We start from the raw sequence: 25991 nt of genomic DNA on the forward strand, positions 1-25991 counted from the left end.
CTGGTTGCGAAAGCCTCCTTTTCCCAGATTGCCCACTTCCTTTCGCTTTCAGTATTTTTTTTCGAGGTGTAGGTGCAGGGTTGCAAGGCTCCACTTTGGTTCTTTTGCAGTAATACAGCTCCAATGGCCATGTCACTGGTGTCAGCTTGAATTACAAAGGGCTTCCCTGGGCAGGGGTGCTTTAGGACCGGTTCAACAGCAAATAGTCCTTTTAAATTCTCAAAAGCAGTTTGACAGCTCATAGTCCGTGCTAATAGTTGGCCCAGTCACGGCTTCCCTCCTCCTTTGCCTGTTTTGAGTAGTTATGTAAGGGGTAGGACAATCTCAGCAAAGGAGGGGATGAATTGACAGTAGAAGTTGGCAAAACCTATGAAGCTCTGGAATTGTTTTCAAGTCTTTGGAGGCTGCCATTCAGTTACAGCTTTCACTTTGGCTGGATCCATTTCAATGCCCTCATTGGAAATTCTGTAGCCAAAATAATCTAACCTGGTCTGGTGAAATTCACATTTTGACAGTTTGACATAAAGCTTGGCATTCAATAGTTTCTTTAACACTTCTCTCACCTGCTTTATATAATCAGTCATATTCGTGCTGTATATCAGGATGTCATCAAGATACACCAGAACTCCTTTGTATAAATGATCATGTAGGACCTCATTAATCAACTGCATGAATACGGCTGGGGCCCCCTGTAGCCCAAATGGCATGACTTTGAACTGATAGCTCCCCATGGGGCAGTTGAAGGCAGTCTTCCACTCATCTCCCTCCTTTATCTTCACCCGGTAATATGACTCAGGTCTAATTTAGTGAAGACACTCCCCTTAGCCAGGTGGGTTAGTAAGTCCTTTAGGAGGGGGAGGGGATATTTATTTTCCACAGTCACTGTGCTCAGAGATTTATAGTCCACGCAGAGACGAAGAGACCCATCTTTTTTTTTCTTTAAACAACACAGGGGCTCCCACAGCAGACTTGGCCCATTCAATGAATCCCTCGCTAGTTTTTTGTCCATGTATCGCTGCATCTCTTCCATTTCAAGGAGGGACATAGAGTAAATTCTCGGTTGATGGAGCAATCATTGGGTCAGTGAAGAGGCAGGACATCACATTCTTTCTCAATAAATGCCTCCGCTAGGTCCCGGTACTCACTGGGGATAAGTGGCTCGCTTGGTGGCCGAGAGGCAGCCATGTGCGCTTGCTCATTGGGTGGGCTAAAGTTTCCTGTAACATCTGTTGAATCAATGGGGGGCTTTGGCCCTGTAGGTAGTCTCACAGTTCTCATTCCTTTCTCCCACCAGATAAACAGCTTCCATTTGTCTAACCAGGCTAATCCTAGGATCACAGCCTCAGTCATTTTTGGAGCCACCAGGAAGCGAATAAACTTCTAGTGTTCACCTATTTCGAAGCATAGGGGCTCAGTTAATTGCTTGACTAAAGTCCCTCCCATCAGGGAGCCATCGGCTTGCTCCAACCTCACGAGTTTGGAGAGCAGTTTTGCTCGTATGCCCATTTTCATGGCAAATGGCAAGCTAATGATGCACCGGGAGCATCCAGAATCGACTAGCACTTTTAAATTTACCTGTGCCCCCAACTAAGGGATTATGAATTTGGCAGGTAGTGAGAAAGGTGGGACATGTTGACTCACCATCAGGTTGTTCTCTCCTTCGTCATCGCTATTGAAAGAGGATAGAATGGGGGCGGGTCCAGCCTGAGTCCTGGCATCCTCCTGTGTGGATGTGACTTGGGCAACAGGTTCCTGTGTGATCCAGTTGGATTTCTCTCTCGTTGGCTACTGGGCAGGTTTCTTTCTCACTGCTGGTCCTATTCCCGGTCTGTTCTGCTGTTGTGGGTAGGGAACTGAGCAATTTGCTGCTCGATGTCCCTGCTGTCCACATCAGAGCACTTGATTGGTAGGCCTGCTGGTGGCCTGGGTCTTTCAGCAGCTGCAGCAGTTCAAGGTTTTTTGGGTGGTGATTGCGGTTTGGGTTGTTCTGGCCTCAGCTTCAGGTGGGGGAGGCTTCTTATAGTGGGGGAGCTGAATGTCTAGTCTTACTGCTGTCTGGTACCATTCTTGCAGCTGATCAAGTACTGCTCGATAGATGCAGGCTTGAGAGAGGTGATCGTATAACCCTTCTTTGAAGTGATGGACTATGGACTGCTCAGGTCACCTCTCTATTCGACTGGCTATCTTGCGAAACTCTCATACAACTCCAGAGCAGGCCTGCTGGCTTGCTTTATCTTATGGATTTGTTCTTCTGCTTTGAGGGCAATGGATGGGTCCTCAAACCTTGCTCTCAGTCCTAGAAAGAAGAGATTTGGGTCCTCCAATTCGGAGGCTTGCTCATTATATAAATTATTCAACCATTCAGATGCATCTCCCTCTAAGCTGGACAGAATCACATCAACCATAGTGGCTGGTTGAGATAGGCACAGTGGTTCAAATGAGAGCGCACTTGGTTGAGAAAATAAATCAGCTTCTCTGGGTCCCCATCGAAGGTTGCTCTGAAAGGTGGAGAAATCAATGGCTGTTGCCCCCCTGCCACTGTGGCTGTTGCACCCCCAGTTGCTGCTGGCCCTACCCTGGCTGCTGCCGCATTCCCAGTGGTTGCATGTTTGGGGGCTGTTGTCACCCCTGCTGTTGTTGCTGGCATCTGAGGCATTCCAAGTTGCCGTAGGTGTCCCAAAGGTTGCTGCCTGGGTGGAAGCCGATGCTGTTCCCACTGCTGCTGGTCAGCAGGGAGTTGTGGCACCCTCAGTTGCTGTAGGCCCCTCAATAGTTGCTGCCTGAGTGCGGGCTGTTACCATCCCCCCTGCTGTTGGTCTTCAGGGAGCTCTGGCATCCTCAATTGCTGTAGGCCCCCCTGCAGCCTTGGAGAGGATTGTTGCTGGATCCCCATCATTTGCAGGCCCCTCAGTGGTTGCTGTACGCTCAGGGCTGGTGACCAACTTCCTTGCTGTGGCTGTCCTCCCACTGGTTGCTGGTCTCGTGGCCTCTGCATCACCCCAAGTTGTTGCAAGACCTCTATTAGCTGTTGCAAGCTCAGAGATTGCTGACCTCCCACCTGCGGAGGCTGCCATATTCCCCATTGCTGCAGGGGGCCTAGACTGGGTGATCGATATGCAGATCGGTCTGAGGATCGGCTGTCCCAGTGACTGCCTGGGCCCTCATCTCATCAGTGGCAGTGGGGGCTTCTGGAGGGGTGGCGACTGGAGCTGTCTCTGTCTGTGGGGCTGGAGGTCCTGGTAGGGGGCTTCAGGGGCAGGAAGGCTGCCTGATCTGTGAAGGAAGGGCTGGGGATTCCTTTTGGCAGGAGTTGGTGGATGCCTCGTTGATCATCCTGATCACTGGCATATGGGGAGTTGGGAAAGTTGCTCTCCGCTTCTCATCTCTAGCTCCTTGAAATTTTCCATCAACTTTTCCACTGACTGACTACGACTGCAGACAGGTATTTCCACTCACCCGAGTCCTCAGTGACAAACAATTTGGTAGTTCTCCACTGATCTGGGGAACAAGATATGCAGGAATCCCTTCGTGGTAGCTCAACCTCGTCTGCCTTTGAAGCACTTGAGGGTGGCAAGGCTGTCTCAAGGCATCTGGAGTCTCCACTGGGCTGGGTCCATTCCAACAACCTGATCAGCTGTCCTAGCGGCTTGGGTTTTGCCCCCAGCTGGCAGGCCTGAAAAACCTCCTTCTCCACCAGCATGCTGGCTGTCGCTCCCCCCTCTGGGATAGCAGCTGCTGCCAGGGTGCTGGCTTCAGGCATTTTCTCTTTCTCCATGCTGAAATCTTCCCTGAATCTTTGTTAGCTTATCCCTCGATTCTAGGGACAGCAACTGGGGCTCGTGACCCCTAGATAGTTAGGAAAATTGGAGATTTTGGCTTAATGTCATGGTTCCAACAAATGAATCTCTTCAAAGAACTTCAAGGCACTGCTTACCTTAAAGAATCTTTATTCGAGTAGCATAGTATCGGCACGTACATAACAAAGCCAAAATCTGAATTCCCCTCCCCTGAGCACATAGTATCAAGCACAATTCCTTCCTCTAATTAACAGTCATAAATCACATTCTCCAATTAGTTTGAAATGTAGGCTTTCCCTCCTGTTCTCCAACCCACCATTTCTTATCATCTCTTATTTCAAAAAATCTTGGTTGTCACACTGTTACAATATTGTTATGTCTAACTAACTCCCATACACATTCCTCCTCTTCCCCCCAGTATCATCTAATTCCAACTCTAATTCTAAGAGTAAAATGTAAGAAGGAAAATGGCTGCATCTCCATATGTTGTCAAAGCAAGAACATCCGATGTTAGCAGGGTTAACAATAGGGAATTGGAAGGAGACCTAAAACATCAAAGTCATCCTGTAACCTCCCAGGTCCTTCCTATAGCATGAAGGAAGGTTGCATGGGAAGCCTCCCTTACTATAGCTGAAAGCACTTCTACTTCTGGGGCTGATCCACAGTAGTGGGATAACAGAAATGGCAGCCCTGTGGATCAGGCACTGCAGGTGATCCAGCAGTAAGGAAGAGAAAGCTTCTTCTGGTGTATTGCCCCCTTCGTACCCTGATAGAAAGCAAAATTCATTGCTCCAGATGCTTCTAGCCATCTGTCAGAATTTGCCTTCTCCTCAGCCCTAGCCTTCAATAGGGCAAGCAATATCCACAAAGGATTTCCCCATCAGCAGGGAACTCCCCAACCATTGTCTCTTAAGTAAGCCATTAAGACAACACTGCTCACCAGCCTCATTGCCAACATGGACTAAAGCCCAGCTACTCTGACAAGAGACAATTATGCTGGCATCAGCTGGGTACGCCAATAATGGCTGGGTGCCCACATCATGCTAAGTCATAATAGACGTTCATAACAGACCTTGCCATGATTAGTGCACCAGTCTCTCAAGGACTTCAGGTTGGTTTTGTTTATGGGTGCCTTAGTTATATTTTTGAGGAACGTGTATACTTCATCTAAAATGTCTGCCTAAAATGAGTAAGATAATATATGATGATCTATATTTCATGTATGTAGGATGGCAGAGGAAATGTTTTAATTGACTCAAGACTCCTTAAGAAAGCTCCTTTCTAGTTGAAAGAAGGAGGTCTCCTTGAGGTGAAGCATCTTCAGTGAAAACTAACTGGCTCGTGACTCTCTTGTGGGCAGATTTGGAGTAGACGTTCGTCGCTATCTCCTGCGGGTGGGAGACCACCATACTGGTGTGAGAGATGAATCGGAGAGAGAGTTGCCAGTGGAGAAGATCCTCCTTCATAGAAATTATCGGTCGAGCAGTAATGATAATGATATTGCTCTGGTCAGGATGTGGGGCAAAGAGGGAAACTGTCTCTCCTTCAGCCACCACATCTTTCCAGTCTGCCTCCCTGTTGGGAAGCAGAAAGCTGCAGTGGACCGAAAGTCTTGCATCATATCAGGCTGGGGAGATACAGGTGAGTGGTGGGCTGCCTCATAACTTCCACATGGGATAACGAAGGATAAATAGAGAAGTTAGCCCTCCTCCCTATTTGCAACCTTGGAAAAACTTTGAGGGCATTTACCACCTCATACAGAATGAGCGTTTCAAGTACACAATAAATAATCAGTGGAAAACAAAGTGAGTTTTTGTCAGATTAACTTGAAATTAAATACATTGCTTTTAAAACGGAGAGAAAGGCAACTGCGTTAGTTATGGATAAAACATTTCAATTTAAAGAAGCTTTCCTAATTAATAACTCTAGCTGTGAAAGCCTGTAAACCTGTTGAAGACTTCATTGGTAGAAAGGATAGGTATGAAATATGACATAATATATCATATAGTTCTGATTTATATGATAGATGAGTATATATATTTTACACCCAGTAGAGTTTCTAAAAAGAATGTCAATAGGAATTCAGGTGAGGGAGATAGTTGGTTTAAAATAAATAAAAACAAACAAATAAATCCCATTAAAAATAATAAAAGGCCCACTACTATACTCAGAAACACTCCTAGTTTAGATAGTTATATTCCAAACAAGAAAATATGACAGATTCATCTTCTGGGCCTGCCAAAGCACCAGAAGGCAAGACAAAAAGTAATGGGTGGAAACTAATCAAGGAAAGAAGCAACCTAGAATATAAGGAGGAATTTCCTGACAGTGAGAACAATGAACCAGTGGAGCAGCCTGCCTTCAGAAGTTGTGGGTGCTCCATCACTGGAGGTTTTTAAGAAGAGATTGGACAGCCATTTGTCTGAAATTATATAGGGTCTCCTGTTTGAGCAAGGGGTTAGACTAGAAGACCTCTAAGGTCCCTTCCAACTGTTACTCTGATGATCTCCAGGTGTGCTATACTACATTTGCCATCAACTCAGAATCACAGAATAACAGAGTTGGAAGGGACCTTGAAGATCTTTTAGTCCAATCCCTGCTGAGCAGGAGATTGGAAGACTGCTACCATAGTAATAACAGTAGCACTTAGACTTATATATGGCTCCATAGTGCTTTTCTGAGCAATTTACAAATGTCAGCATATTGCCCCCAATAATCTGGCTCCTCATTTAACCAATCTTGGAAAAATGGAAGGTTGAAATCAACCCTGAGCCGGTCAGGATTGAACTCCTGGCTATAGGCAGAGGACCTGCAATTCTATATTCTAACCACTGTGCCACCATGTCTCCTATTGTATCACCCCTTGTCCCTCTCTTCATTAGACTAGAAATACCTACTATGGGGGATATTTGTGAAAGTACACCTGGCAAAATGAAGAGGCAATACCCACCGAGTTGGAGCCTACAAGCCCTAGCCTTGCTCTTCCTTGGTGTGTCTTTCCAGTAGTTGGATGTTAAGGAGGAATATTTAGAACATAGATTAATGGGGTTTGAAGGAAGCTTGGAGGTCTTCTAGTCCAACCCCCTGCACATGGCAGGAGACCCTATCCAGTCTCTTCTTTAAAAACTCCAGTGATGGAACATCCACAACTTCCGAAGGCAAGCCATTTCACTGTTTAATTTTTCTGACTGTGAGAACAATTAAATTTCTCCTTAGTTCTAGCTTGAATCTTTCCTTGATAAGTTTTCATCTGTTACTTCTTGTCCTGCCCTCAGGTACCTTGGAGAACGGCTTGACTTCCTCTCCTCTGTGACAGCCCCTTAAATATTAGAGGACTGCTACCATGTCACCCCTATTCATATTTATATGCTCTCTGTAACTTTCCCTTAAGCAGCAACTACTAAAGTAAGAGAAAGAAGGAGTGGGGGAAGCATTTACTGTTTGAAGGCAGTAAATCCTTCTGTGGGTTGAATGATTATATTTTGTGAATGAATGTGTGAAACAAAAAGTAATGATTTCCCCTTCTTTGCTCTTATTTTCCCCCCTCTTTTTGTTTACTACTCTACCCTGGAACCACAAGCTGATTTGTTGTACTTAAGTGTTATTTCAACATTCACCACAAGAGGGGAGAACAAAAGACTAATCTCTGTCAGTAGGCTATTTTTTCTTTTTTCTTTTTACATCTTCTCTTTTTCTTTTTGTTTTGATTTCAACATTGCTTATAAAGATTCTAGCAGTCCACTTATAAAGAATAAACAGTACCTGCTACTTTTTATATAGACCTTGTTTTTACACATAGACAGATACACAAATACACACACACACACACACACACACACACACACATACATACATACATACATACATACCGTATACACAGACACATTTTTATACATATATGTTTTTCCATTTATTATGATTTTTATATGTATTCTTATAAGTGACTTATCTCCACCCAACACACGTTGGTGCTTCCAAAAACACCCTTTTTAATTCCTGGCCTTATTTAGTTTAGCTACAAATTGATTCTTATTTTCTTGATAAATTGATGTTTTAAATATATTATTTTACACATTCAAAATTGTTTGAAATGTAGATCCCACTCTAAATTTATTTTTAATTATCTTCGTTAGTTTTTTAAGGCTTTTTAACTTTAAAAAAGTGGGATAAAATATTTTAAATAAGTAAGTTTTGCTATTACAAAAACAAACTTTTAAATCAGAATGTATTGTTTAAAAAAGCAGCAGTCCAAGATAGCTCACAACAAAATGAACTTTGTTGAAAAAAAAGCATTATGAACAATAATTAAAAGCCATATCCCATAAAGTTTTAATCCTAACCTCGCAATGAATGTTTTTCTATTTTGTTGTTGCCTGTAATGAGTTGCATGAATATTAATTATTCTTCTAGGAAGGTCATACTCAAGGATGTTACTCCAGGGAACCGTGCCTCTTCTATCAAGAAAAGTATGTAAATCTCGTTATGGAAAGAAATTTACTAATCGGATGCTCTGTGCTGGAAACCTATCTGAAGACAATCGGGTAGACAGCTGTCAAGGGGACAGTGGAGGACCATTAGTGTGTCAAAGACCAAATGCACAATGGGTAATTCTAGGGATTACTTCCTGGGGATATGGGTGTGGGCAAAAAGATTCCCCTGGTGTTTACACAAAGGTCAGCAAATTTGTGCCTTGGATCGAGAAAGTGACCAACATAATAAGAGAACAGTCAGCCCAAAGATGGATCCATGGTGCTTTATGAAGTGGGACTTACAATGCAAGGAGCCATAGCTTTAATTTTTAATTTTGGCAGTACTGAAGTTTTTCCAATATTAGCCATAAATTGTTCAAGACATATGGACAAAAATGCCATAGAAATTATTGTAAACTCTGCTATGATTCAGTTTATGAACATATAATACTGCTAGAAGCAAATTTTCTTTAAATCTGTATAAAGCTTACAAGACAGATTTGTTTCCATCATAACACCTATGACTGCATTATGTTGTTTGCTCCTACTTTTCAGTCTAATCACTTAGGACGGGTCCATCGTAAGTATCTTTCTGTGACTGTTAAGCCCCTGAGTGCTCCTGCCTATCTTGTCTGATTGTTTCTTAGGTAGCATCTCTTGCCTTCATTCCCCAATGCCATCCACACATTGCATTACAGGCCGTGAAAGCACCAGGCCTCTACTTCAGCCCCAGCCCGGCCACCTCCAAGGAGTGCCCCTGTGCAGGGCAGCCAAAAGAGGGAGATAGGTGGGCAGGGAGTTGAAGTACCAACTGTGGTCACAAATGTGAGCAGGCTGCCAAGCACCCAGATTTTGATGACGTAACTGCAGGATTGTTACAACAGTCATAGCTTCAGGGACTGGGCATAAGTACTATTCATTCAGCACCACTGTAACTTCAAATAGGCAATGAATGAATGATAACTAAGTGAGGACTACCTGTACTCATTCCTCTCACAATTTCTTCCTTGATTTATTTCTCTCAAATTGTTCCTGAAATGTGGACATTCCTGAGGTATTTCTGACATCCCTATCCTAAACATTTTGGTTTGTTTTGATAAAAGACTGTTTTCTTGAACTCAGCTCCCGAATATATATATTTTGATACATTTACATTCTTCATGGGCTTGAAAAACAGGTCACTGCAGAGTGCTAAAATAATAGAAATGGCATGTCCCATTCCTATTTACTTAATGTTATATGGCCAATCATTTCATATATAGGACACTGGGCGATTAATAATGGAAACAGAACCAAAATTGTAAATAACCTAAGTAGCATAAAGTATCAGCAGAGAACACTCACAACATCCCATGCTCAATATAGCAAAGAAATGGGCTAACTCATACTATCAGGGTCCTAGGGTTGATGGAAAGTCCAGCAGGCAAGTCTGATCTCTGGAGTGATGAAATTCCAAGGTACCATGGCAGAAAAGGGTTTCCTCCTAGATCCCACCAGATGGTCCCCACATCACCAAAGAAAGCCTGTCCTGGAGCATGCCATCTATTGTTGTCTGTACTGGATATCATCATGTTTGTAGGTAGAACAACAGAGCATAAAGCCTACTCCCTTTCTAAGGAGACATCCATTGCAACCTTATTAGCTTTGTATTTACCTGCAGGTGAAGGTGTTTCTTCTAAGAAAAAGATGTGGGCTAATAGATCTGCAGAGTGCCTTTTGACCCTCAGTATGAAACTCTTGTATATTTGTAAATAAAACAAATATAACAAAACATATGTTTCTATGTCTTATTCATAGAAAATCTAGGCTTTTTTCTTGGAGTATTGGCATATTTATTATTATACCAATGCTGAGGAATTAATAATATATACTCTCAACTGAACTGGATACTATATTGGGATTTTGGTTATGATTTATTCCTATTAACTTGGGAACAACTCCCATTAAACATTGAAATATTTATATCTCAGCAAGCATGTATACGATTGCACTATTAATTATTTCAGAGCTTTCCAGAAAAAAGAATGTGTCCTCCTTATTCCCTGAAGGCTCTGGAAACTATATTTGTAAATTACTGAAAGCCACACTTATACATTCAGTTTCAAAGTAAAGATGTGACCAGAAATTTTATTTAGCAACTGCCAGTTGATCAAACCAATTTAGGTTGGGATTTATACGTAATAAATTATTACTTAAGTAATTTAAGCATTAATTCATAGGAGAATTATACAATTTTTTTGTATTCTGAATAATTTTTGCTAACATAGTTTGGTTTGCCCAGGCCATTTGATTCAACAAAAGAAGGCATGAAGAAAAAAATATTAAGTTATGAGTTAACTTTTCAAAGTATTTCGGAAGTTGATGCTTGTGTGAAAGAAAAGTAAATACGGTAAGTTTTATTTAGGAAATAACATTGTGAAAGGGAAGACTGAGTTATTTAAGTCTCTTGACAGCTAACTACCAGTAGTGTGCTCTACTCCAGAGTATCTGAACTTGTGGATGAGAGTCAAGTGTAAGATAGTCAAGGATGAGAGTGCAGAAGTGTGGAATTGTCTGCTAATTATCTCTATAAATATCATCCCTAGAGATTGAGAATAGAATAGAATAGAATAGAATAGAATAGAATAGAATAGAATAGAATAGAATAGAATAGAATAGAATAGAATAGAATAGAATAGAATAGAATAGAATAGATCTTCTCAGCTATCTTTACCATTCTCTATATGGGCTTTCTATCTGAGGCACTGCTGCCACCAAACCAGACAGTGATGCAGTTTGTTAAAATGCTCTCAATCGTGCCTCTGTAAAAAAATGGCCAGGACAGAAGGAGAAAGATGTGCTCTCCTCATCCTGTGCAGGAAATGCAGATGCTGGTTTGCACACTTCACTAAGAATGATGTGTGGAGAAACAAATTCAGATTGTTAGTTATCTGCACCCACCCACCCCCGATACTTAATACTGTTGACCACCTCTACAGCTGCATCCTTGATACTGAGTGGAGTATGACTATGCCGGCTTTTTCTAAAATCTACAATGATCTTGTTTTATCAACATTTAGAACCAGGTTTCTTTTATTGCACCAGTTCACCAGAGCCTTCACCTCTTCCCTATAAGCATCTTCATTGTCATCCCAGATAAGACCCACCACTCCCGTGTTGTCTGCATACTTCACAATATGATTCGTAGCAGATTTGGCACAGCAGTCATGGGTCATCAACGTGAACAGTAACAGACTCAGGACACAGCCCTGTGGAGAACCTGTACTCAAGGAGATGGAATTGGAAATTTTCTTTCCAACTCGTACAACCTGGGGCCTATCAATAAGGAAATCAAGTATCCATTTACATAAAGAAGTATTAAAACCTTGTTCACAAGATGCTGAGGCATGATTGTGTTGAATGCTGAACTAAAATCCACAAACAGCATTTGCACATGAGTATTCTTCCCCTCCAGGTGCACTAAGCTGAGATGAAGCACACAAGAAAGTGCATCTTCTATAGTTCTTCCGATAGGTAAACTGTCATGAATCAAAGGTAGGGGGAAGGCATGAAACCATGTAGTCCTTTACCAATCTCTCAAAACTCTTCATCATAATGGAAGTGAGTGCAACTGGATGGTAATCATTAAGGCATGTGATTTTAGGACGCAGTGTGCACAGTGTGAAGTTCTGACACAGCAATCTTTCACCTGTTCAGACTCAGTAATCATTTTAAAATTAATAGAGACTTTCTAAAGGCATGGATTAGATTTTTCTAGTTGTGCTCAGTTCCCAATTTATCTCTAAAACACTACATGCTGTTTTTCAGTTGTTTTCATCTCCTCTGCCCACCTAAAATACCCCAAATCTCTGAGGTGGCATTCAAGTCGTTTACAGGGAAATTAAGGTACTGTCCAGCCATCCCTGAGTCAGCAGAAAACCATCATGTTGATATCTTTTATTTTCAATATTGGGCTTGATTCTTGGTGGAGTCCTGATTTTAGATGTTTAGTTCAACCTTCTGGTCTTGCTATCCTTCCGAGGGGCATGGCAAAGCTGCAAAGAATCACCTTGTAAACCTGCTATTCAATAGGTTCGAAGGAATTCTGGAAGATGGCCATCCCTATGTTCTCCTGCCTTCATTCTTACAAGAGTTCCTCTTTGGCCCTTTTTCAAAACTTTGCATTTATACAAGCCAGTTGAAAACCTTGCCATGATAGTTGAAAGGGCCCAAAGCCAGTGCTTGTAAAACAGAAAAGTGCAGCTCTTTCAAATCTCCACAGTTCCTTGCAGAGGGGAAAGAAGAAGAAAAAAAGGAGACAGAAGAGATTGCCCAGAGCTTCTGGAAGAGTCTTTATCAACCTATAGAAGGCTATTGTGGTGTCTTGGGCTGCTCAGTTGGATGGAGGCCCCCACAGATAATACAGGCCACTGGCCTCTTTCCATCATGTCTACAGGTAGTAGGGGCCATTGGCAAGTGCTTTTTGGCCATCTGCATTGGGCATGCAGAAAGTATATTGGGAAAGGTATTCCTTTTGATACCCAGGGCCTAAGCCATATAGAACCATAAAGACTTTGATTTGCATTGACAATGCAAATTGACAATAGCAACTTATAAAGAAAACTTACATAAAATGTTTTATTAGATGGCACTTACCACCTGCTAGATTAGCAAAAATGTTTAAAAATATGTCTAGTAAATATTGGAATTGTAACTAAAAATCTAGTACATAATACCATTTGTGGTGGACCTGTGTTAAAGCAAAAAAAAATTTGGACAAAAATACACACTTGGTTAGAAAAGAGATTAGGAAAACATGTAGATTTTAAACCTGAACTTTTCTTATTAGGTATAATACCAGAAAAAATTGATAAGCAAAGTGTATATTTAAACTGCATGTACTAACAGCAGTGAGGATTGTATTTGCTGAGCACTGGAAGAATGAAGAAACACCACTAGACAAAGAGAAAATCAGGAAGATATTGGACTGTGCTGAAATGGACAGACTTACGTTGAGGATCAAAGAGAAAGAAGATACAGAATATTTTCAAACATGGAGTTTATTTTATCAATGGTTGGAAAAAAGGGGTAGAGACTAAGAATGTAACTTGTATTATTAAGCAAACAAATTAACCCAGACAACACGATGTTTATTAAGCACTAATCAAATGTAATAATAGAAAATTAATAATTTTTTTTAAAAAGCTTTGATTTGCACTAGAAAACAACAACAACAACCCACCCTCCTGACCAATGCACTTCCTCAGCAGCTGGGTAACATGGCAGATGGAGTATGCTGAAGTTTCCAGTTGGTCTCTAGACAGCAGCAAACTACAGTTCAGAAGAGAAGGGCATGAGAGACGATCCTCAATGCATCCTTCGCCAAGTAACATCACAACTAAACTTATAGCCAAAGCTGGGTACTGGCCTCTTGGAAATGATCCTTAGCTCTCCCACAGCAGGAACTGTGAGTCCAGGTGGACTTTCTGGTTCAAGCCTGCTCTCTTTGCAAGCACAGCCCCCTCAAGAATCAAGCATGGGTTAGTCCTGAAATCACTGGATTTCTGATATGACAGCTATGTTTTGCTTTAGCTGAGCTTGTTCCTCCCATTCAGATCCCCATAGGGGTCAAGATTTCTATTGTGTATTCCAGTTAAGCCCAAGGGGGAGATATATTTGCATATCTGGATGAATTTCCTAATGGTACAAGTTATTCAGCAAGGAAACAACTGCCCACAGAGATGGACTCTCTTTCACTGCAATTGTTTATATAGATGTGTCGAGGATGGCATACTCATGGACACTGGACTAGGTGATTTCCAATACATCTATATATGAGAGGGTTCCCTCAGGTTATGGTACATAGACCAAGAGCTAAATGTTTTCTTTGATATTTACACAACATTGGCTTATTACAAAACATATATTTCTATGGTAGGCATGTAATTAATTTACCTATCTGTGCCTAATTATAAATATGATACTTTGTAAGTTAAAGTACCAAAAGCCACCTAGAGATCAAGGAGCAGAAGGATCTACTACTTCCATCCTAGCTCTGCCACATCTACTAAAGCTGTTTGAGTATTAAATCCCACCCTGAAACCTAATTGAAATGGATCTATATTATCCATTTTCCCCCAGGGTTCTCATCAGTTGCAGACCAACCACCTTCTGTATTGTTATATTTGAATCAATGTTAACAATAAAGATGCCTGTATGGAAGTGGCTTTAATTATCTAGCCATGATTGCCATCTTGACTTTTTTGACCTCCCCGTCCTCGCTGAAAGGAAACAACAGTGTAGCGGAAAGGTCCTTGCTGAGAAAACTGCTTTGAAGGACTTGACTCTTGTTGAGGAAATCCCCTGATCAGAGTGCAGTGGCATTTGGGTATAAATTCCTAAAGAGGATAATCAGATATAAACTTGACTTTTCAAATCAAAAAGACTTCTAATATTTGGGGTTTGATTCTATATTTTCAAATCAGTGACTGTTTAAATATTTGTATGTCAAAATGTAGCTATTGATATGTTTAGTATTTAAAATATCTTGCAAATAAAGTACCTTTTTCTTCTCACACAGTTTAATGATATTAATCCTCATGGGTCTCTGAAACAATACGGCCACAGGTTTTCTTGGCAAATCTTTGACTAGTGTAACTTAACAAAGAACCATTTGCTTGCATTATCCATAAACTGTTCCCTTTTATTCAATTAAATTCAGCATACTGTTTTCTCTCCTCACCTCACACATACAGAGGCTCACAAAAGACAAGGCACTCTAATTATCTAATTGTTTGTTCTGTGTTATTACTGTAAGGTGTAATTACAGCTGCCAATGTTAATTACTACCATTTTTTTCTCTTAGCTTACAATGTGCTTTCCAGACCTATCTACATGAAAAAGAAAGATAAAAACCCCACTTCTAAATACCGGAGAAGTATAAACCTAGTTGGTAAAATCCTCTCTGGGTACTGAACTACAGTTGTTAACTTTTGAAATTAGCAGTATTATGGGCCTTTTTCACACATAGACATACCATAATTAATTAAAAAAAGAGAGAAGTATTTTTTAAAAAGTAAGGAATGAAAAAACTAATAGCCAAAATAACATGTATAATCATAATACAGAGGTCTTGTAAAATGAGAATATCTAGTAAAATCCATCCATTTCAAAATTTTAAAAAACAAGGTTTTAAGTAATCATTTTCCAGCCATACTCAAAACAATATAAAATAAAAATGAACAATTTACCATATACAAAAAGAAAAAAAATACACAATAAGAACACACCAAACTAGAACAAACCAATAAAATTACACCTATATCCCAAGTTGGCCTTGTTGAAAGAAAAATCATCAAGGTCCAGCCCAAGCCTGGGATAAACAAAAGGAGACTGCTTTAGGAAAGGTTCTTGTTTATTGAGTTGCAGAACCAGACAAAAATATGGCTCTGGGGCAGCTGACCACATGGTGCTGGGAGTGGTAGGTTTTTATACCTTCTTAGGCTTTTGTGTTTGGAGTTATTCCTGTTCCTGTGGCATAAACTTTGACCTGAGGTTCAGTGTGCCCTTTTTGTATTCCGATGGTGGTGGGTTAATCCTATTATGTCCTAAAGATCATGTCCTGCTTCCCTGGGGCTGGGGCTGATGGCTATGTCCTGTGTTGGATTTTTAGGTGAGGGGTTGCTGGTTCTAGGAGTCTTTGTCTTTCTAATCCCATGAGCTCCAAGATTCCTGTCTCCAGTCTTTCTGAAAGGATTATCAAATCTGCATTTCTACAGAGCTGGTTTCTGCTTGCGGCAGAGAGACTTGGGGTGGTGGTGGTGGTGGTTTCTGCCTAAGATTTTGTCCATTATTCCTTTGGGGAAATATATATTCTGCGTTTCTAATATTCCCCAAAATATTTCTTTCTCTAGTGTGTGTGTGTGTGTGACTTCCTACAACCTGATTTTGTAATTCTTTAAAAGAAAATATTAAACTCTCAATGTTCTCCAGGCCTGTTGAAGATTTTTTTAAAAAGGGAGAGGTAATGTGATTTTCCAATTAACCATTTCTCAATATTTCAATCACATGTATTTGAAATCCAAACTTTTACATGTGGAATTATGGTATTTTTTCCTTACCCTCAGGATTTTTTGCCATTGTTAGAGCACAAAAACCATCTTTGCTCTGAAAACATTAAATTCCAAGTAGTTGGTGTATAATTCAGTACAATATATTTATCTTTCAAAAACAGAATTTTCTCAATAATTCTGTCAATGTCTTATATGGAACACAGAATAAGAGTTGGAAGGGATCTTGGAGGTCTTCTAGTCCAAACCCCTGGTCAAGCGGTAGATCTATACCATTCCGGAAAAATGGATGTCCAAGCTCTATTTAAAAACTTCCAATGATGGAGCACCCACAACTTCTGGAGGCAAGGAATTTCACTGATTGTTCTCACTGCCAGGAAATTTCTCTTTTATTCTCATTTTTTTCTAGATGTTTCTTCAATAAGCTTCCATCTGTTATTTCCTGTTCTACCCTCAGGTGCTTTTGAGAATAGTTTGACCCCCCTCTTCTCTGTGGCAGCCCCTCAGACTGCTAACATGTAAGGAAAAGGTGTTTGACTTACAATGCCTTCAAAATTTTTGCAACTCCAAAACAAATAACCAGTCAAATTACCGGTTTTAATTTCTTCGGTGGCTTTCCCTTTGCACTGACAATGTATGATGAATTTATCCATGTTTATTAATATGCACCACTACCAGCTAGCTCAAGGGTCTTCAAACTTGGCACTTTTAAGATTTGTGGACTTCAACTCCCAGAATTCCTCAGCCATCATGGCTGATTGAGGAATTCTGGGAGTTGAAGTCCACAGGTCTTAAAGTTGCTAAGTTTGTAGACCCCTGAGCTAGCTGGTTGGCCCTTCTTCCTCTCTCCCTCTCTTCTTCTTCCTTCCTGCTTTCTGAGCTCTCATTCTACAGTGTAGTAAGAATGTACACACACACACACCCTGCAGTCCCTTCCCTGTACCCTTAAAGACACAGAAATCAAGCACAAAGCAAGAAAGGCTCAGAAAAGCCGCCCAGAATAAAGAAACACTAAACTCCGGGTGTTTTTTTTCTTTAAGCTGCCTCAGGCTGGTCTCAGTTTAAACAATGTAGCAAAGGCTCAACAATTGTGAAAAGCGATAACCTTAAATTAAGCCTGTTTGCCTACAAAGCCTGTTTGCTAAAAGCCATAGACAGACTCAAGACAAGGGGGCAAAACTAATTACATTTGTTTAAAGGAATTACCGGTAAACCTATGGAAGCCAACACTCTGGACTCATTGATAGCCTTTCTGAAACAGACTAAAATATTCCAATAACCAAAGCACACAAACCGAACCTCTGAATTACAAAACATTGTTAAAAACTGTATAAAAATCCTTATGATAATTCATTCAAGCTGACAGCTGAACAGGAACTCACTGGCTTCTGAAATAAACCCACCTCCTTTCCAACATGCTCGTCTCCCGGCTTTTCATTTCATCAGCACTGATTGCATTCTCCTGGCTGGAGAAAATGAACCAGGGGACCTTTTCTTCCAGCAACAGCTGCTGCTTCTTCCGTCTCTTTTTCCTCCCTGCCTGCTGAGCTCTCCTTCCACAGCTTCTTCTCTGTCCCCTTCTCTTCTCGTTTTTTTTTCCCGTTTCCTGTCAAAACCACCTTTTATATCCTCTCCTCTCCTCTCCCCCCCTTTATTCTTAGTTTACTTCAAGCTCCACACTGCTTCCAGAAGTGCCAATCAGCTGGTGCCCTGCCGGGGCTCTTGGGGCTTCTGCCAAGCCCCGACAGTCCTGCAACTTCAGCTACCTCGCCCTCAGTCTTGGGCCACTTCAGCTTATTCCCCCCCCACTACAGTTCTCTAGGATGGTCGCATACCACCTGCCACGTGCCAAAGTACCACTGGTTGAAAAGCCCTGCAATAGATATAACAAACTTCTATTTTGATGAATTATTTTCAGTTTTAAATCACAGGATAAAAACTTAAGTGTTCATGAAAACTTGAGTCCATTGGTTGAAAACAATCAGTTTCCAATTCTTGAATATGTCTTTTATATATTTGTTATACTGTGTGTTAAATGTTGATGGTCAGAGGATACTATCTGATGGTGTCTCAGGCATGAGGTTGCTAACATCTGGACTAGAGAACACACTTAGGGAATGATGAATAGAAAGCTGAAGTCTCAATTAAAAATTATTATTATAACTTATAGAATTGTGAATGCAGCATCGCAGTATTCCCCATCATGTTCACTTCAAACATGCTGGATTTCCACTCCCAGAATGTTCCAGGTTGGAGGAGGCTTCAGCCATGTGGGCCACTGAACAGAACAGAACAGAACAGAATAAGAGCTGGAAAGGACCTTGGAGGTCTTCTAGTCCAGGGCTTTTCAACTTTTTCACCCATTGTACCACTTTTAGGATATGGCAACATCCGAGTACCACCAGTCGCCTAGCAAGGTGTCAAAAACTTGATGACCAAAAAAAAAGGAAAAAAGTGATGTAGTACAGGTAGTCCTTGACTTACAACTGTTCGCTTCGTGACTGTTTGAAGTTACAATGGCACTGAAAAAAGTGCTCCCCAAGCCACAGCAGAGCAAGACACCTGCCTACCCACCTGCCAGCATTCTTCCTCCTGTTCGAGGTTTTCATTGTTGTGAGCATTTCTGTTGAGGATTAGCAGCGGGAGTGGGGTGGGAGGTGTTTGGTTTTTATTCCCACCCCAGCCCCCCATCTGCTGGGTTGTTGCAGCAGGTTTTGGTCACTTCACATGATCCTGGGATACTGTGACCATCATAAATATGAATCAGTTGCCAAGCATCTGAATGTAAATCACAAGGCCCTGGAGATGCTGCAACATTCCAGCTGATCGGTGCTTCTTCTGGGTTCAGAAGCGCCAAGATCAGTGCCGAGCTCCAGCTAGAACCTGGCACTGATCCTGGCGCTTCCGCTCAGCCCTGACAGCCCCAAAGAAGCGCTGATCCTGGTGCTTCCGCTGAGCCTTGACAGCCCTGCAGCTCTAGCCGTCTCTCGCTCAGGCTTGTGCAGTGCTGCCACCGGTTCAGCTCATTCCCCTCCCCCGCTACCACTTTTCTAGGATGGTCGCGTACCACCTGCCAGGTGCCAATGTACCACAGGTGGTACCCGTACCACTGGTTGAAAAGCCCTGTTCTAGCCCAACTCCCTGCTCAAGCAGGAGACCCTATCCCATTTCAGACAAATGGTTGTGCAGTCTCTTTAAAAAAATGACTGCCATCATCACAAAAACTTTCTGCACAGCACACAGGACCTGGAAAGGCATGGAAGGGCAGTTGGAGCTTACAAGCACAGCGGGGGTGGCTGGCATGAGAGCAAACGGTGGAACAGATCTGAGGTGGGGGTGGAGGAAGGAAAATAACTTGGAAGTATTCCAGTTAAAGTGGGCAGGCTTGGGAGATGGAAGCCCCTTGTGCTTGAAGGTCTTATCGGAATTCAAGAAAGCAGGATCTGAGCCCGAGCCGCAGCTAGAATGGCAGACAGATAACCAGGTCATTCCTCTCTGTCACCTTCTCCCATTTGGGGGACAGTATTGTTAAAAAGCTTTAAAATTTCCTCAGGAAATTAGGAAAAGTCACAAAAAAAGCATCTCCTGCTGTTAATACTTTGGCAAAGGGGAAAGACAGACAGAGCAGCAGCTCCTTTGTGGTTTGCTTCTTTCTCTCAGCGACGCTCTTTTCAGGATCAAGAAACTCAGAAGCACGCGCTTCAGTCGGGCCCGAAAACCAATCTTAGCGGCACCTCTAAATCTCTCTTTTCGGCGTACCTCTACGTAGGCCTGAAACAACCGCAAGGGCTGTTCTGACGGAAGCCGGAAGCTGCGCAACGGAAGCGAGCGTCAGCTGGAGGGGGCGGGGCCATGTGGAAAGGGGGGGAGGGAGGCGATCGCTCCGGCGCGGGGGGCCATTTTAGTGCTTGCGCGGCGGCGGCGGCGGCATCGGTAGCCAAGCGGAGGTCGCGGTGCTTCAAGCCGAGCCCTTTCCGGGGAGGCGGCAGAAACGGTGCCGCCCCCTCCTCGCTTTCCTCCCCTGCGCCGGGGGAGAGGCTGGCCCTGGGCGCCCCTTAGCAGCTAAGTCGCTGGCGCCGCTTTTGCCCGGTCCTCCACAGGAGGGAGTCGCGCCTGCCCTGGAGCCCGCCGCGGAACCGCCGCCGCCGCCGCCTCCTCTTCCCTTCCTCTCGCTTCTTCCACCGCGCGGCCCGGCCTTGCGGCTGCCCCCTCCTCTCTCAAGTGCGTGTGCACGCGTGTCAGTGTGAATGCGTGACTCTTTCTTCGCTACGCTCTTTCCTTCCGGGAGGGCCGAAGCCGTCGCTGCCGCCGGAGACTTGGCGCCAAGTTCCCTAGAGAGTTTTCCCGGGGAGAGGCGGGTCCGGGCAGCCGGGAACCGAACTAGAGCGAATTCCCCTGGGCTCTTCGCGTGTCGGCAGAGGAGGAGGAGGAGGGTCGGAATGGGCCTCTAGGCTTCCTGGGCGAACAATGGCCTCCGAGAGGGGCGCCGGGAACTCCCCGCGCCTGGGCACTTTTCTCGGGGCTCCTTCAGGCGCGCCTCTCCGTCCTGGCGGACTCGGCGCCGGCTGGTGGTAGCTGTCGGCATCCCGCGAGTTGAGGGGCTTCTCTCCTGCAAGGCACCTGCGCCCGGGGCGCGATTGCCCGCAGCCGGGCTTTCCGTGCGGCTTCTGTCTGCTGGAGGCGGGGGAGCGATACAGGTTGTCCTGAAGCCGCCTCGCTGCGTCTCCCCCGGGGAAGCCACGCGGCCCGTCTTTCTCCTTCGCCTGCTCCTTTGGATGTGATGGAACTCATGTTTGCCGAGTGGGAAGACGGGGAGAGGTTTTCCTTCGAAGACTCGGATCGATTTGAGGAAGATTCGCTTTGCTCCTTCATTTCTGAGGCGGAGAGCCTGTGCCAGAACTGGAGAGGATGGCGGAAACAGTCAGCCGGACCCAACTCCCCCACTGTCAAAATGAAAGGTGAAGGCTTGGCGTGGCCTGGGCTGACCGGAGGGCGCAGGGCGCGCGGAGATAGGTTGCACTGGCTAAAGCGCTGACCCCTTAGTAGTTAGTACAGGGGTCTTCAAACTTGGCCCTTTTATGACTTGTGGACTTCAACTCCCAGAATTCCTCAGCCAGCTTTGCTGGCTGAGGAATTCTGGGAGTTGAAGTCCACAAGTCATAAAAGGGCCAAGTTTGAAGACCCCTGAGTTAGTAGGATGGTCAGAAGGGAGGAGGGAAGTTTCTCCAAGTAAAATCGAACCTGAGGAATGTGACTGCACTGCACGGCAAGAAATTGCTGTGTGTGAATAGATATCCCCTTACACAGGCAGGTAACTAGAATTAGGTAAAATTGTGAGGTGGTCAGTTGCTCCTAAGCTGCCCTTCTCAGCTTTCATCTTTTCCCATGCTGAGCAGGTTGCTGGAGTTTGTAGCATTTTACTTACCTGGACTGGCATATCTCTAAGGAATATCAAAATTTTCCTTAATGAGACTTCTGGATTCCTTGGTTTGGCTTAGTTTTCTTCAGGGGTTTAACTAATATGTTATTGCCCAGATCAAATTATTACAGACAGGGAACATAAACTTGGTATAATACATCATGACTGAAGTAGTTGAATCATTTATCAGTACCTAAAGGTGAAGAAATGTCCTTGTGATGTTGCAACTTAAGAGTGCCACACTATCCAGTACACAATCTGTTCATCTTACCATACATTTTATCTGGGTTCAGAATCAGCAGGGTTGGGCCTTCAGGAATACTATTGTTATAGATTACATTGGAAAGTTGAAGAAACATTCTGGAAGAAGGAAATAAACTATTTTTGCATTGTTGCCTAGAAAAATACATGGATGTGTTTTTGACATCAGTTGGGAATAACCTTGGTTTTATTTTATAGCCAGCTGTTCTTGCTTCTGCTGTTGAAATTAAATGAATAATCTGAAGGTGCTCTAAACATAAATGTGATATCAATAGTAAAAGTACTCCTGGGTTGAAAGTAAAGTGCATCTGCACAGTATAAGAATTTGTATTCCCTTTGATCTGTGAACACAACTGTGAAGAATTTCTTTTGGATATCAGGGTTTGGGAAAACGTTCACATTACTTTTGCATTCAGGTCCATTTATTTTAGACTATTTTAGTAAACATACAATCTCATGCAATGTAGTCATAACCTGCCTTTGCCCCCTGACATGCACATGACACAGATAATAATTTTATGCTTTCAAGTCAGTTTTGACTCCTAGCAACTGCCTGAACAAGTTCCTGTAGTTTTCTTGGCAACATACTCCAAGGGTGTGTGTGTCTTCCTAGGGCTGAGAGAGACGGGCTGGCACAAAATCACCCAGAGCTTCATACCTAAACTAAGATTGGAACTACAGCCGCCCTGTTTTTAGATTGGTGCCTTAAATCATTGCACCAAAGAAGTGGTAGAAATATTAGAAATATTTTTGTAGTGTTACAGGTGTGTGTGTGTGTGTGTGTGTGTGAGAGAGAGAGAGAGAGAGAGTGAGTACACACATGTAGATAACATCTATAAGCATTTTATTAGTGGTAAGTGAAATTGTGACACTAATATTTTTGAATATGTGGTCTATAGGTCATCAATACTGATAGCTGAGTAAGATGAAAGATCAGCTGTATGAGATTTATAGCTGTATGATTTAATCCTTAAATCATGGAAGACTGTATCCTCTTAAAGCTACTCAGCAACAGATGCTGTTACTCTTAAAAACAATTTAAAGAAGATTGTGAATATGTCCAATCAGATTATTAAACATATAGTTTTGCAGTGGGTTCAATATGAAATGAATTTAAGACTGGAGAATTGAGATTGTTTTTAAATAAACACTCCATTGTAATTTAATAGCTCTTTCCACTTCACACATATTTTTTTCTGAGAGGGAAATAGCTTTATAGTTGCTTAACTGCACGATTTGAACATGTGTTGGAATGAAAAACACAAAAACAAAATATAGGATAAAAGTTTTGAAAAAGCCAGGATAGCATCAGTGTTCTTCAAGAGGTTACAGCTAAATTGCAATCTTTAATAGAGGGGAGAAAATTAAAAAGTAATCATAGGTACTGTTTTCAGCTGACACAGAGCACCCTGGCAATGGAAATCCCTCCCACTTCAATATATGAATGCTTGCCTAATTTTTTTCTGTTAATTTTTATTTCCTAAGTTATATTTAATGTTTTACTGTTATGTTTGTATTTAAATAACTGGGTTTTTTATAAAAAATGTAGAAGTATATTAAAATACTTTTTTTCAAAAATGTAAAGGATAAGATTTAATTTGTGTTGACTTTAAACGTATTTTTATTAGGTTCTGATTATTCTTTGGAATAAGAGATCTTTTGGTGTGGGGAAAAAAAAACAACGCACCAAAGGCTGACTTTTCAAATTATTTGTTTCAAAATATTATTCTTACACTATCAATCCTAAAATGCCTATGTTTGTATACATAATATAAACATTTTAGAAAATTTAAGAGAAAAGAATGGACTCTTTTACTTTAGCCAAAAAGGAAACAAAATAAGGTTTAGGGTATTGTGAGGTGAGGACTAAAGGGAAAGCAACATGACTGAACACATGTATCTCCTGTGAAAACAAACAAAATCTGGAGTTCTGGAATTCACCGCAGATCCTGCAGAATATTGTGCATTTTTAAACTCTCTTGAGAAGTAAGAGAGTAAAAACAAATTTGGAAATATAGTTAGATTGATTGCATGAAGATTCAATAAAATTATCAATATGATGTTTAGACTGGCATTGATTGCATACTAAAATATAACAGAAAATAAGAATTTATCCAAAGCTGTCAGGTAGAAATCCATATTTTTCCTTTTGAAGTTTTGAAGTTCTTACAATGAAGTTTTTACAAGTGCTTTTGTTTTTGCTCCTGGGGACTAAAATAGTAATTTTGTTTGTTAACGTGATAGCAATTTGTGCTAGGCACAAATTAACCATTTAATGTAAAGGTACTGACTTGAAAGTGGTCTTCTCTGTATCTGTGTAAACAGGGTTCATAAGTACCATTGTACTTATGAACAAAAACTTAATTGAAGGCTTAAGAAAGGCATTTGAAAGAAAGTGGTGGCACATGGGAAATTTGGGAATGATTTTTTAAAATAATCTTAGCAAACCTTAAACTGTATTAATCCTTTTTTGTTATGATTTTCTATATCCAGATGTACTACCGGTATATAAAACATGAATTAATACATGGCTTTGGCTAAAGAAATCAATTATTTGATTTTTAAATCAAGTTGTTATTGGCTTATATATAGAATAATTAATTTTAGTTTGGACATAAAATAGTAGGAAAAGTTTGTATGCCTGTGTTACTCTATTTTATCTGTCTCAGATTTGTTGTATTATTTTACTCTGGCCACCCTCCAAAAGAAAGCACAATTAAATTGCTCCATTGATCAAATTTGCTGTCAGTGGAACTTTTCCTATATTATTTCTATGATCTTTTTCAATCTAGCATACGAGTCAATGAGTCAAGCTTTGCACCAAATAATAAAGCTCTTTGTATGTTAAGAGGACTGAAGTAGTTGAAAACCTTATTAGGAATGCATATTTATAGTATATTTTGAGTCTAAAATATTTCACTTGAGAACCGCAGCAAAAAATAGCAATAGTGCAGAGAAATGTTTACCTTCCAAAAATTATTTTCAAAGATTTGTATGGGGAATAGCAAACATAGTTGCCTAATATTACCTGGAATAAATAGATACATAAATAAAAACACATCATAGAGGGAATTTCTGCTTTAATGACAAGGTGGTGACCATAGCAATGATGGTTTAATTTCTCCAAAGCTACATGGGTTGAATGCCTAATGATTGTAATATCTGACACAATTTATCTGCTTTTTGACAAGATCCTAAGAGTGAAAGTCCCAGAAGTGCCTTTCAAAAGGCAACTGAACTTTCTTTATATATTTTTTTCTTGAAGACTTTTTGCTTCTTGAATGAGAAGTGAAGCATCTTCAAAGAAAAAACAAAAGAAGTCCGCAACTGGACTTCTTTGGGACAACCATGACCTAGAGGGCTGAGAATCTCTATAGACACTAAAGGTGAAAGAGTATTTCCTACTTCCTGGGTGCTATTGCCACATAACTCTTTCAGATCAATCAGTTGCCAGTTAATGAAATCTGTTTTATTGATATACCATGACATATAAAATGTTTTCCTCTTTCCAAGCAAGTATTCCCACTATAATTTCAGAAAGGTTAAAAGCAGAAATATCACTTAGATATTAATTAGATATTAATGTCAGAAATGCAAGTAGAAAAATAGGGACCACTCCGGTGGGAAGGTAACAGCGTTCCGTGCGCCTTTGGCGTCTAGTCATGCCGGCCACATGACCACGGAGATGTCCTCGGACAAGCGCTGGCTCTTCGGCTTTGAAACGGAGATGAGCACCGGCCCCTAGAGTCGGAAACGACTAGCACGCATGTGCGGGGGAACCTTTACCTTTACCTAATGTCAGAAATGTCAGAGCAGCTGAAGGTGCTACCATATATTTCAAGCATTGTGCTGAACTGTTTTCTGTGAATAGTGCCCCAGAAATACAAGTAGCCCAGCCTGATTATTCACATGACATGTTAGAAAAACAGAACTGTATTTCAGTACCGAGTGAAAGGGTATTTGAATAATTCAATAAATCTTATTTTGCTTTCAGATA

The 25991-nt window shown here is 41.8% G+C and overlaps 2 protein-coding genes across 7 annotated transcripts in view; both read left to right on the top strand.

Annotated features, from left to right (window-relative positions):
- Positions 1-8557, top strand: part of LOC308668604 (neurotrypsin-like) — a gene marked incomplete at both ends in the record, with an annotated part of 70468 nt that extends 61911 nt beyond the window's left edge. The window contains 2 exons of the mRNA XM_081328614.1: positions 5158-5438; positions 8208-8557. Of these exons, the coding sequence (XP_081184740.1) occupies positions 5158-5438; positions 8208-8557 (631 nt within the window). The remainder of the gene's footprint in view (positions 1-5157; positions 5439-8207) is intronic.
- An 11658-nt stretch (positions 8558-20215) lies between these two features.
- ZSWIM8 (zinc finger SWIM-type containing 8) overlaps positions 20216-25991 on the top strand; it is a 77842-nt gene continuing 72066 nt past the window's right edge. For all 6 annotated transcript variants that reach the window (XR_014026515.1, XM_081328352.1, XM_081328353.1 and 3 more), the window contains exon 1: positions 20216-21272. Coding sequence is in view for 5 of the 6 variants with exons in the window: in XM_081328352.1 (XP_081184478.1) it covers positions 21095-21272 (178 nt within the window). In the remaining variant the exon portion in view is untranslated. The remainder of the gene's footprint in view (positions 21273-25991) is intronic.

Source organism: Vipera berus, assembly GCF_964194415.1.
Source record: "Vipera berus genome assembly, chromosome: 5".
NCBI lineage: Eukaryota > Metazoa > Chordata > Lepidosauria > Squamata > Viperidae > Vipera > Vipera berus.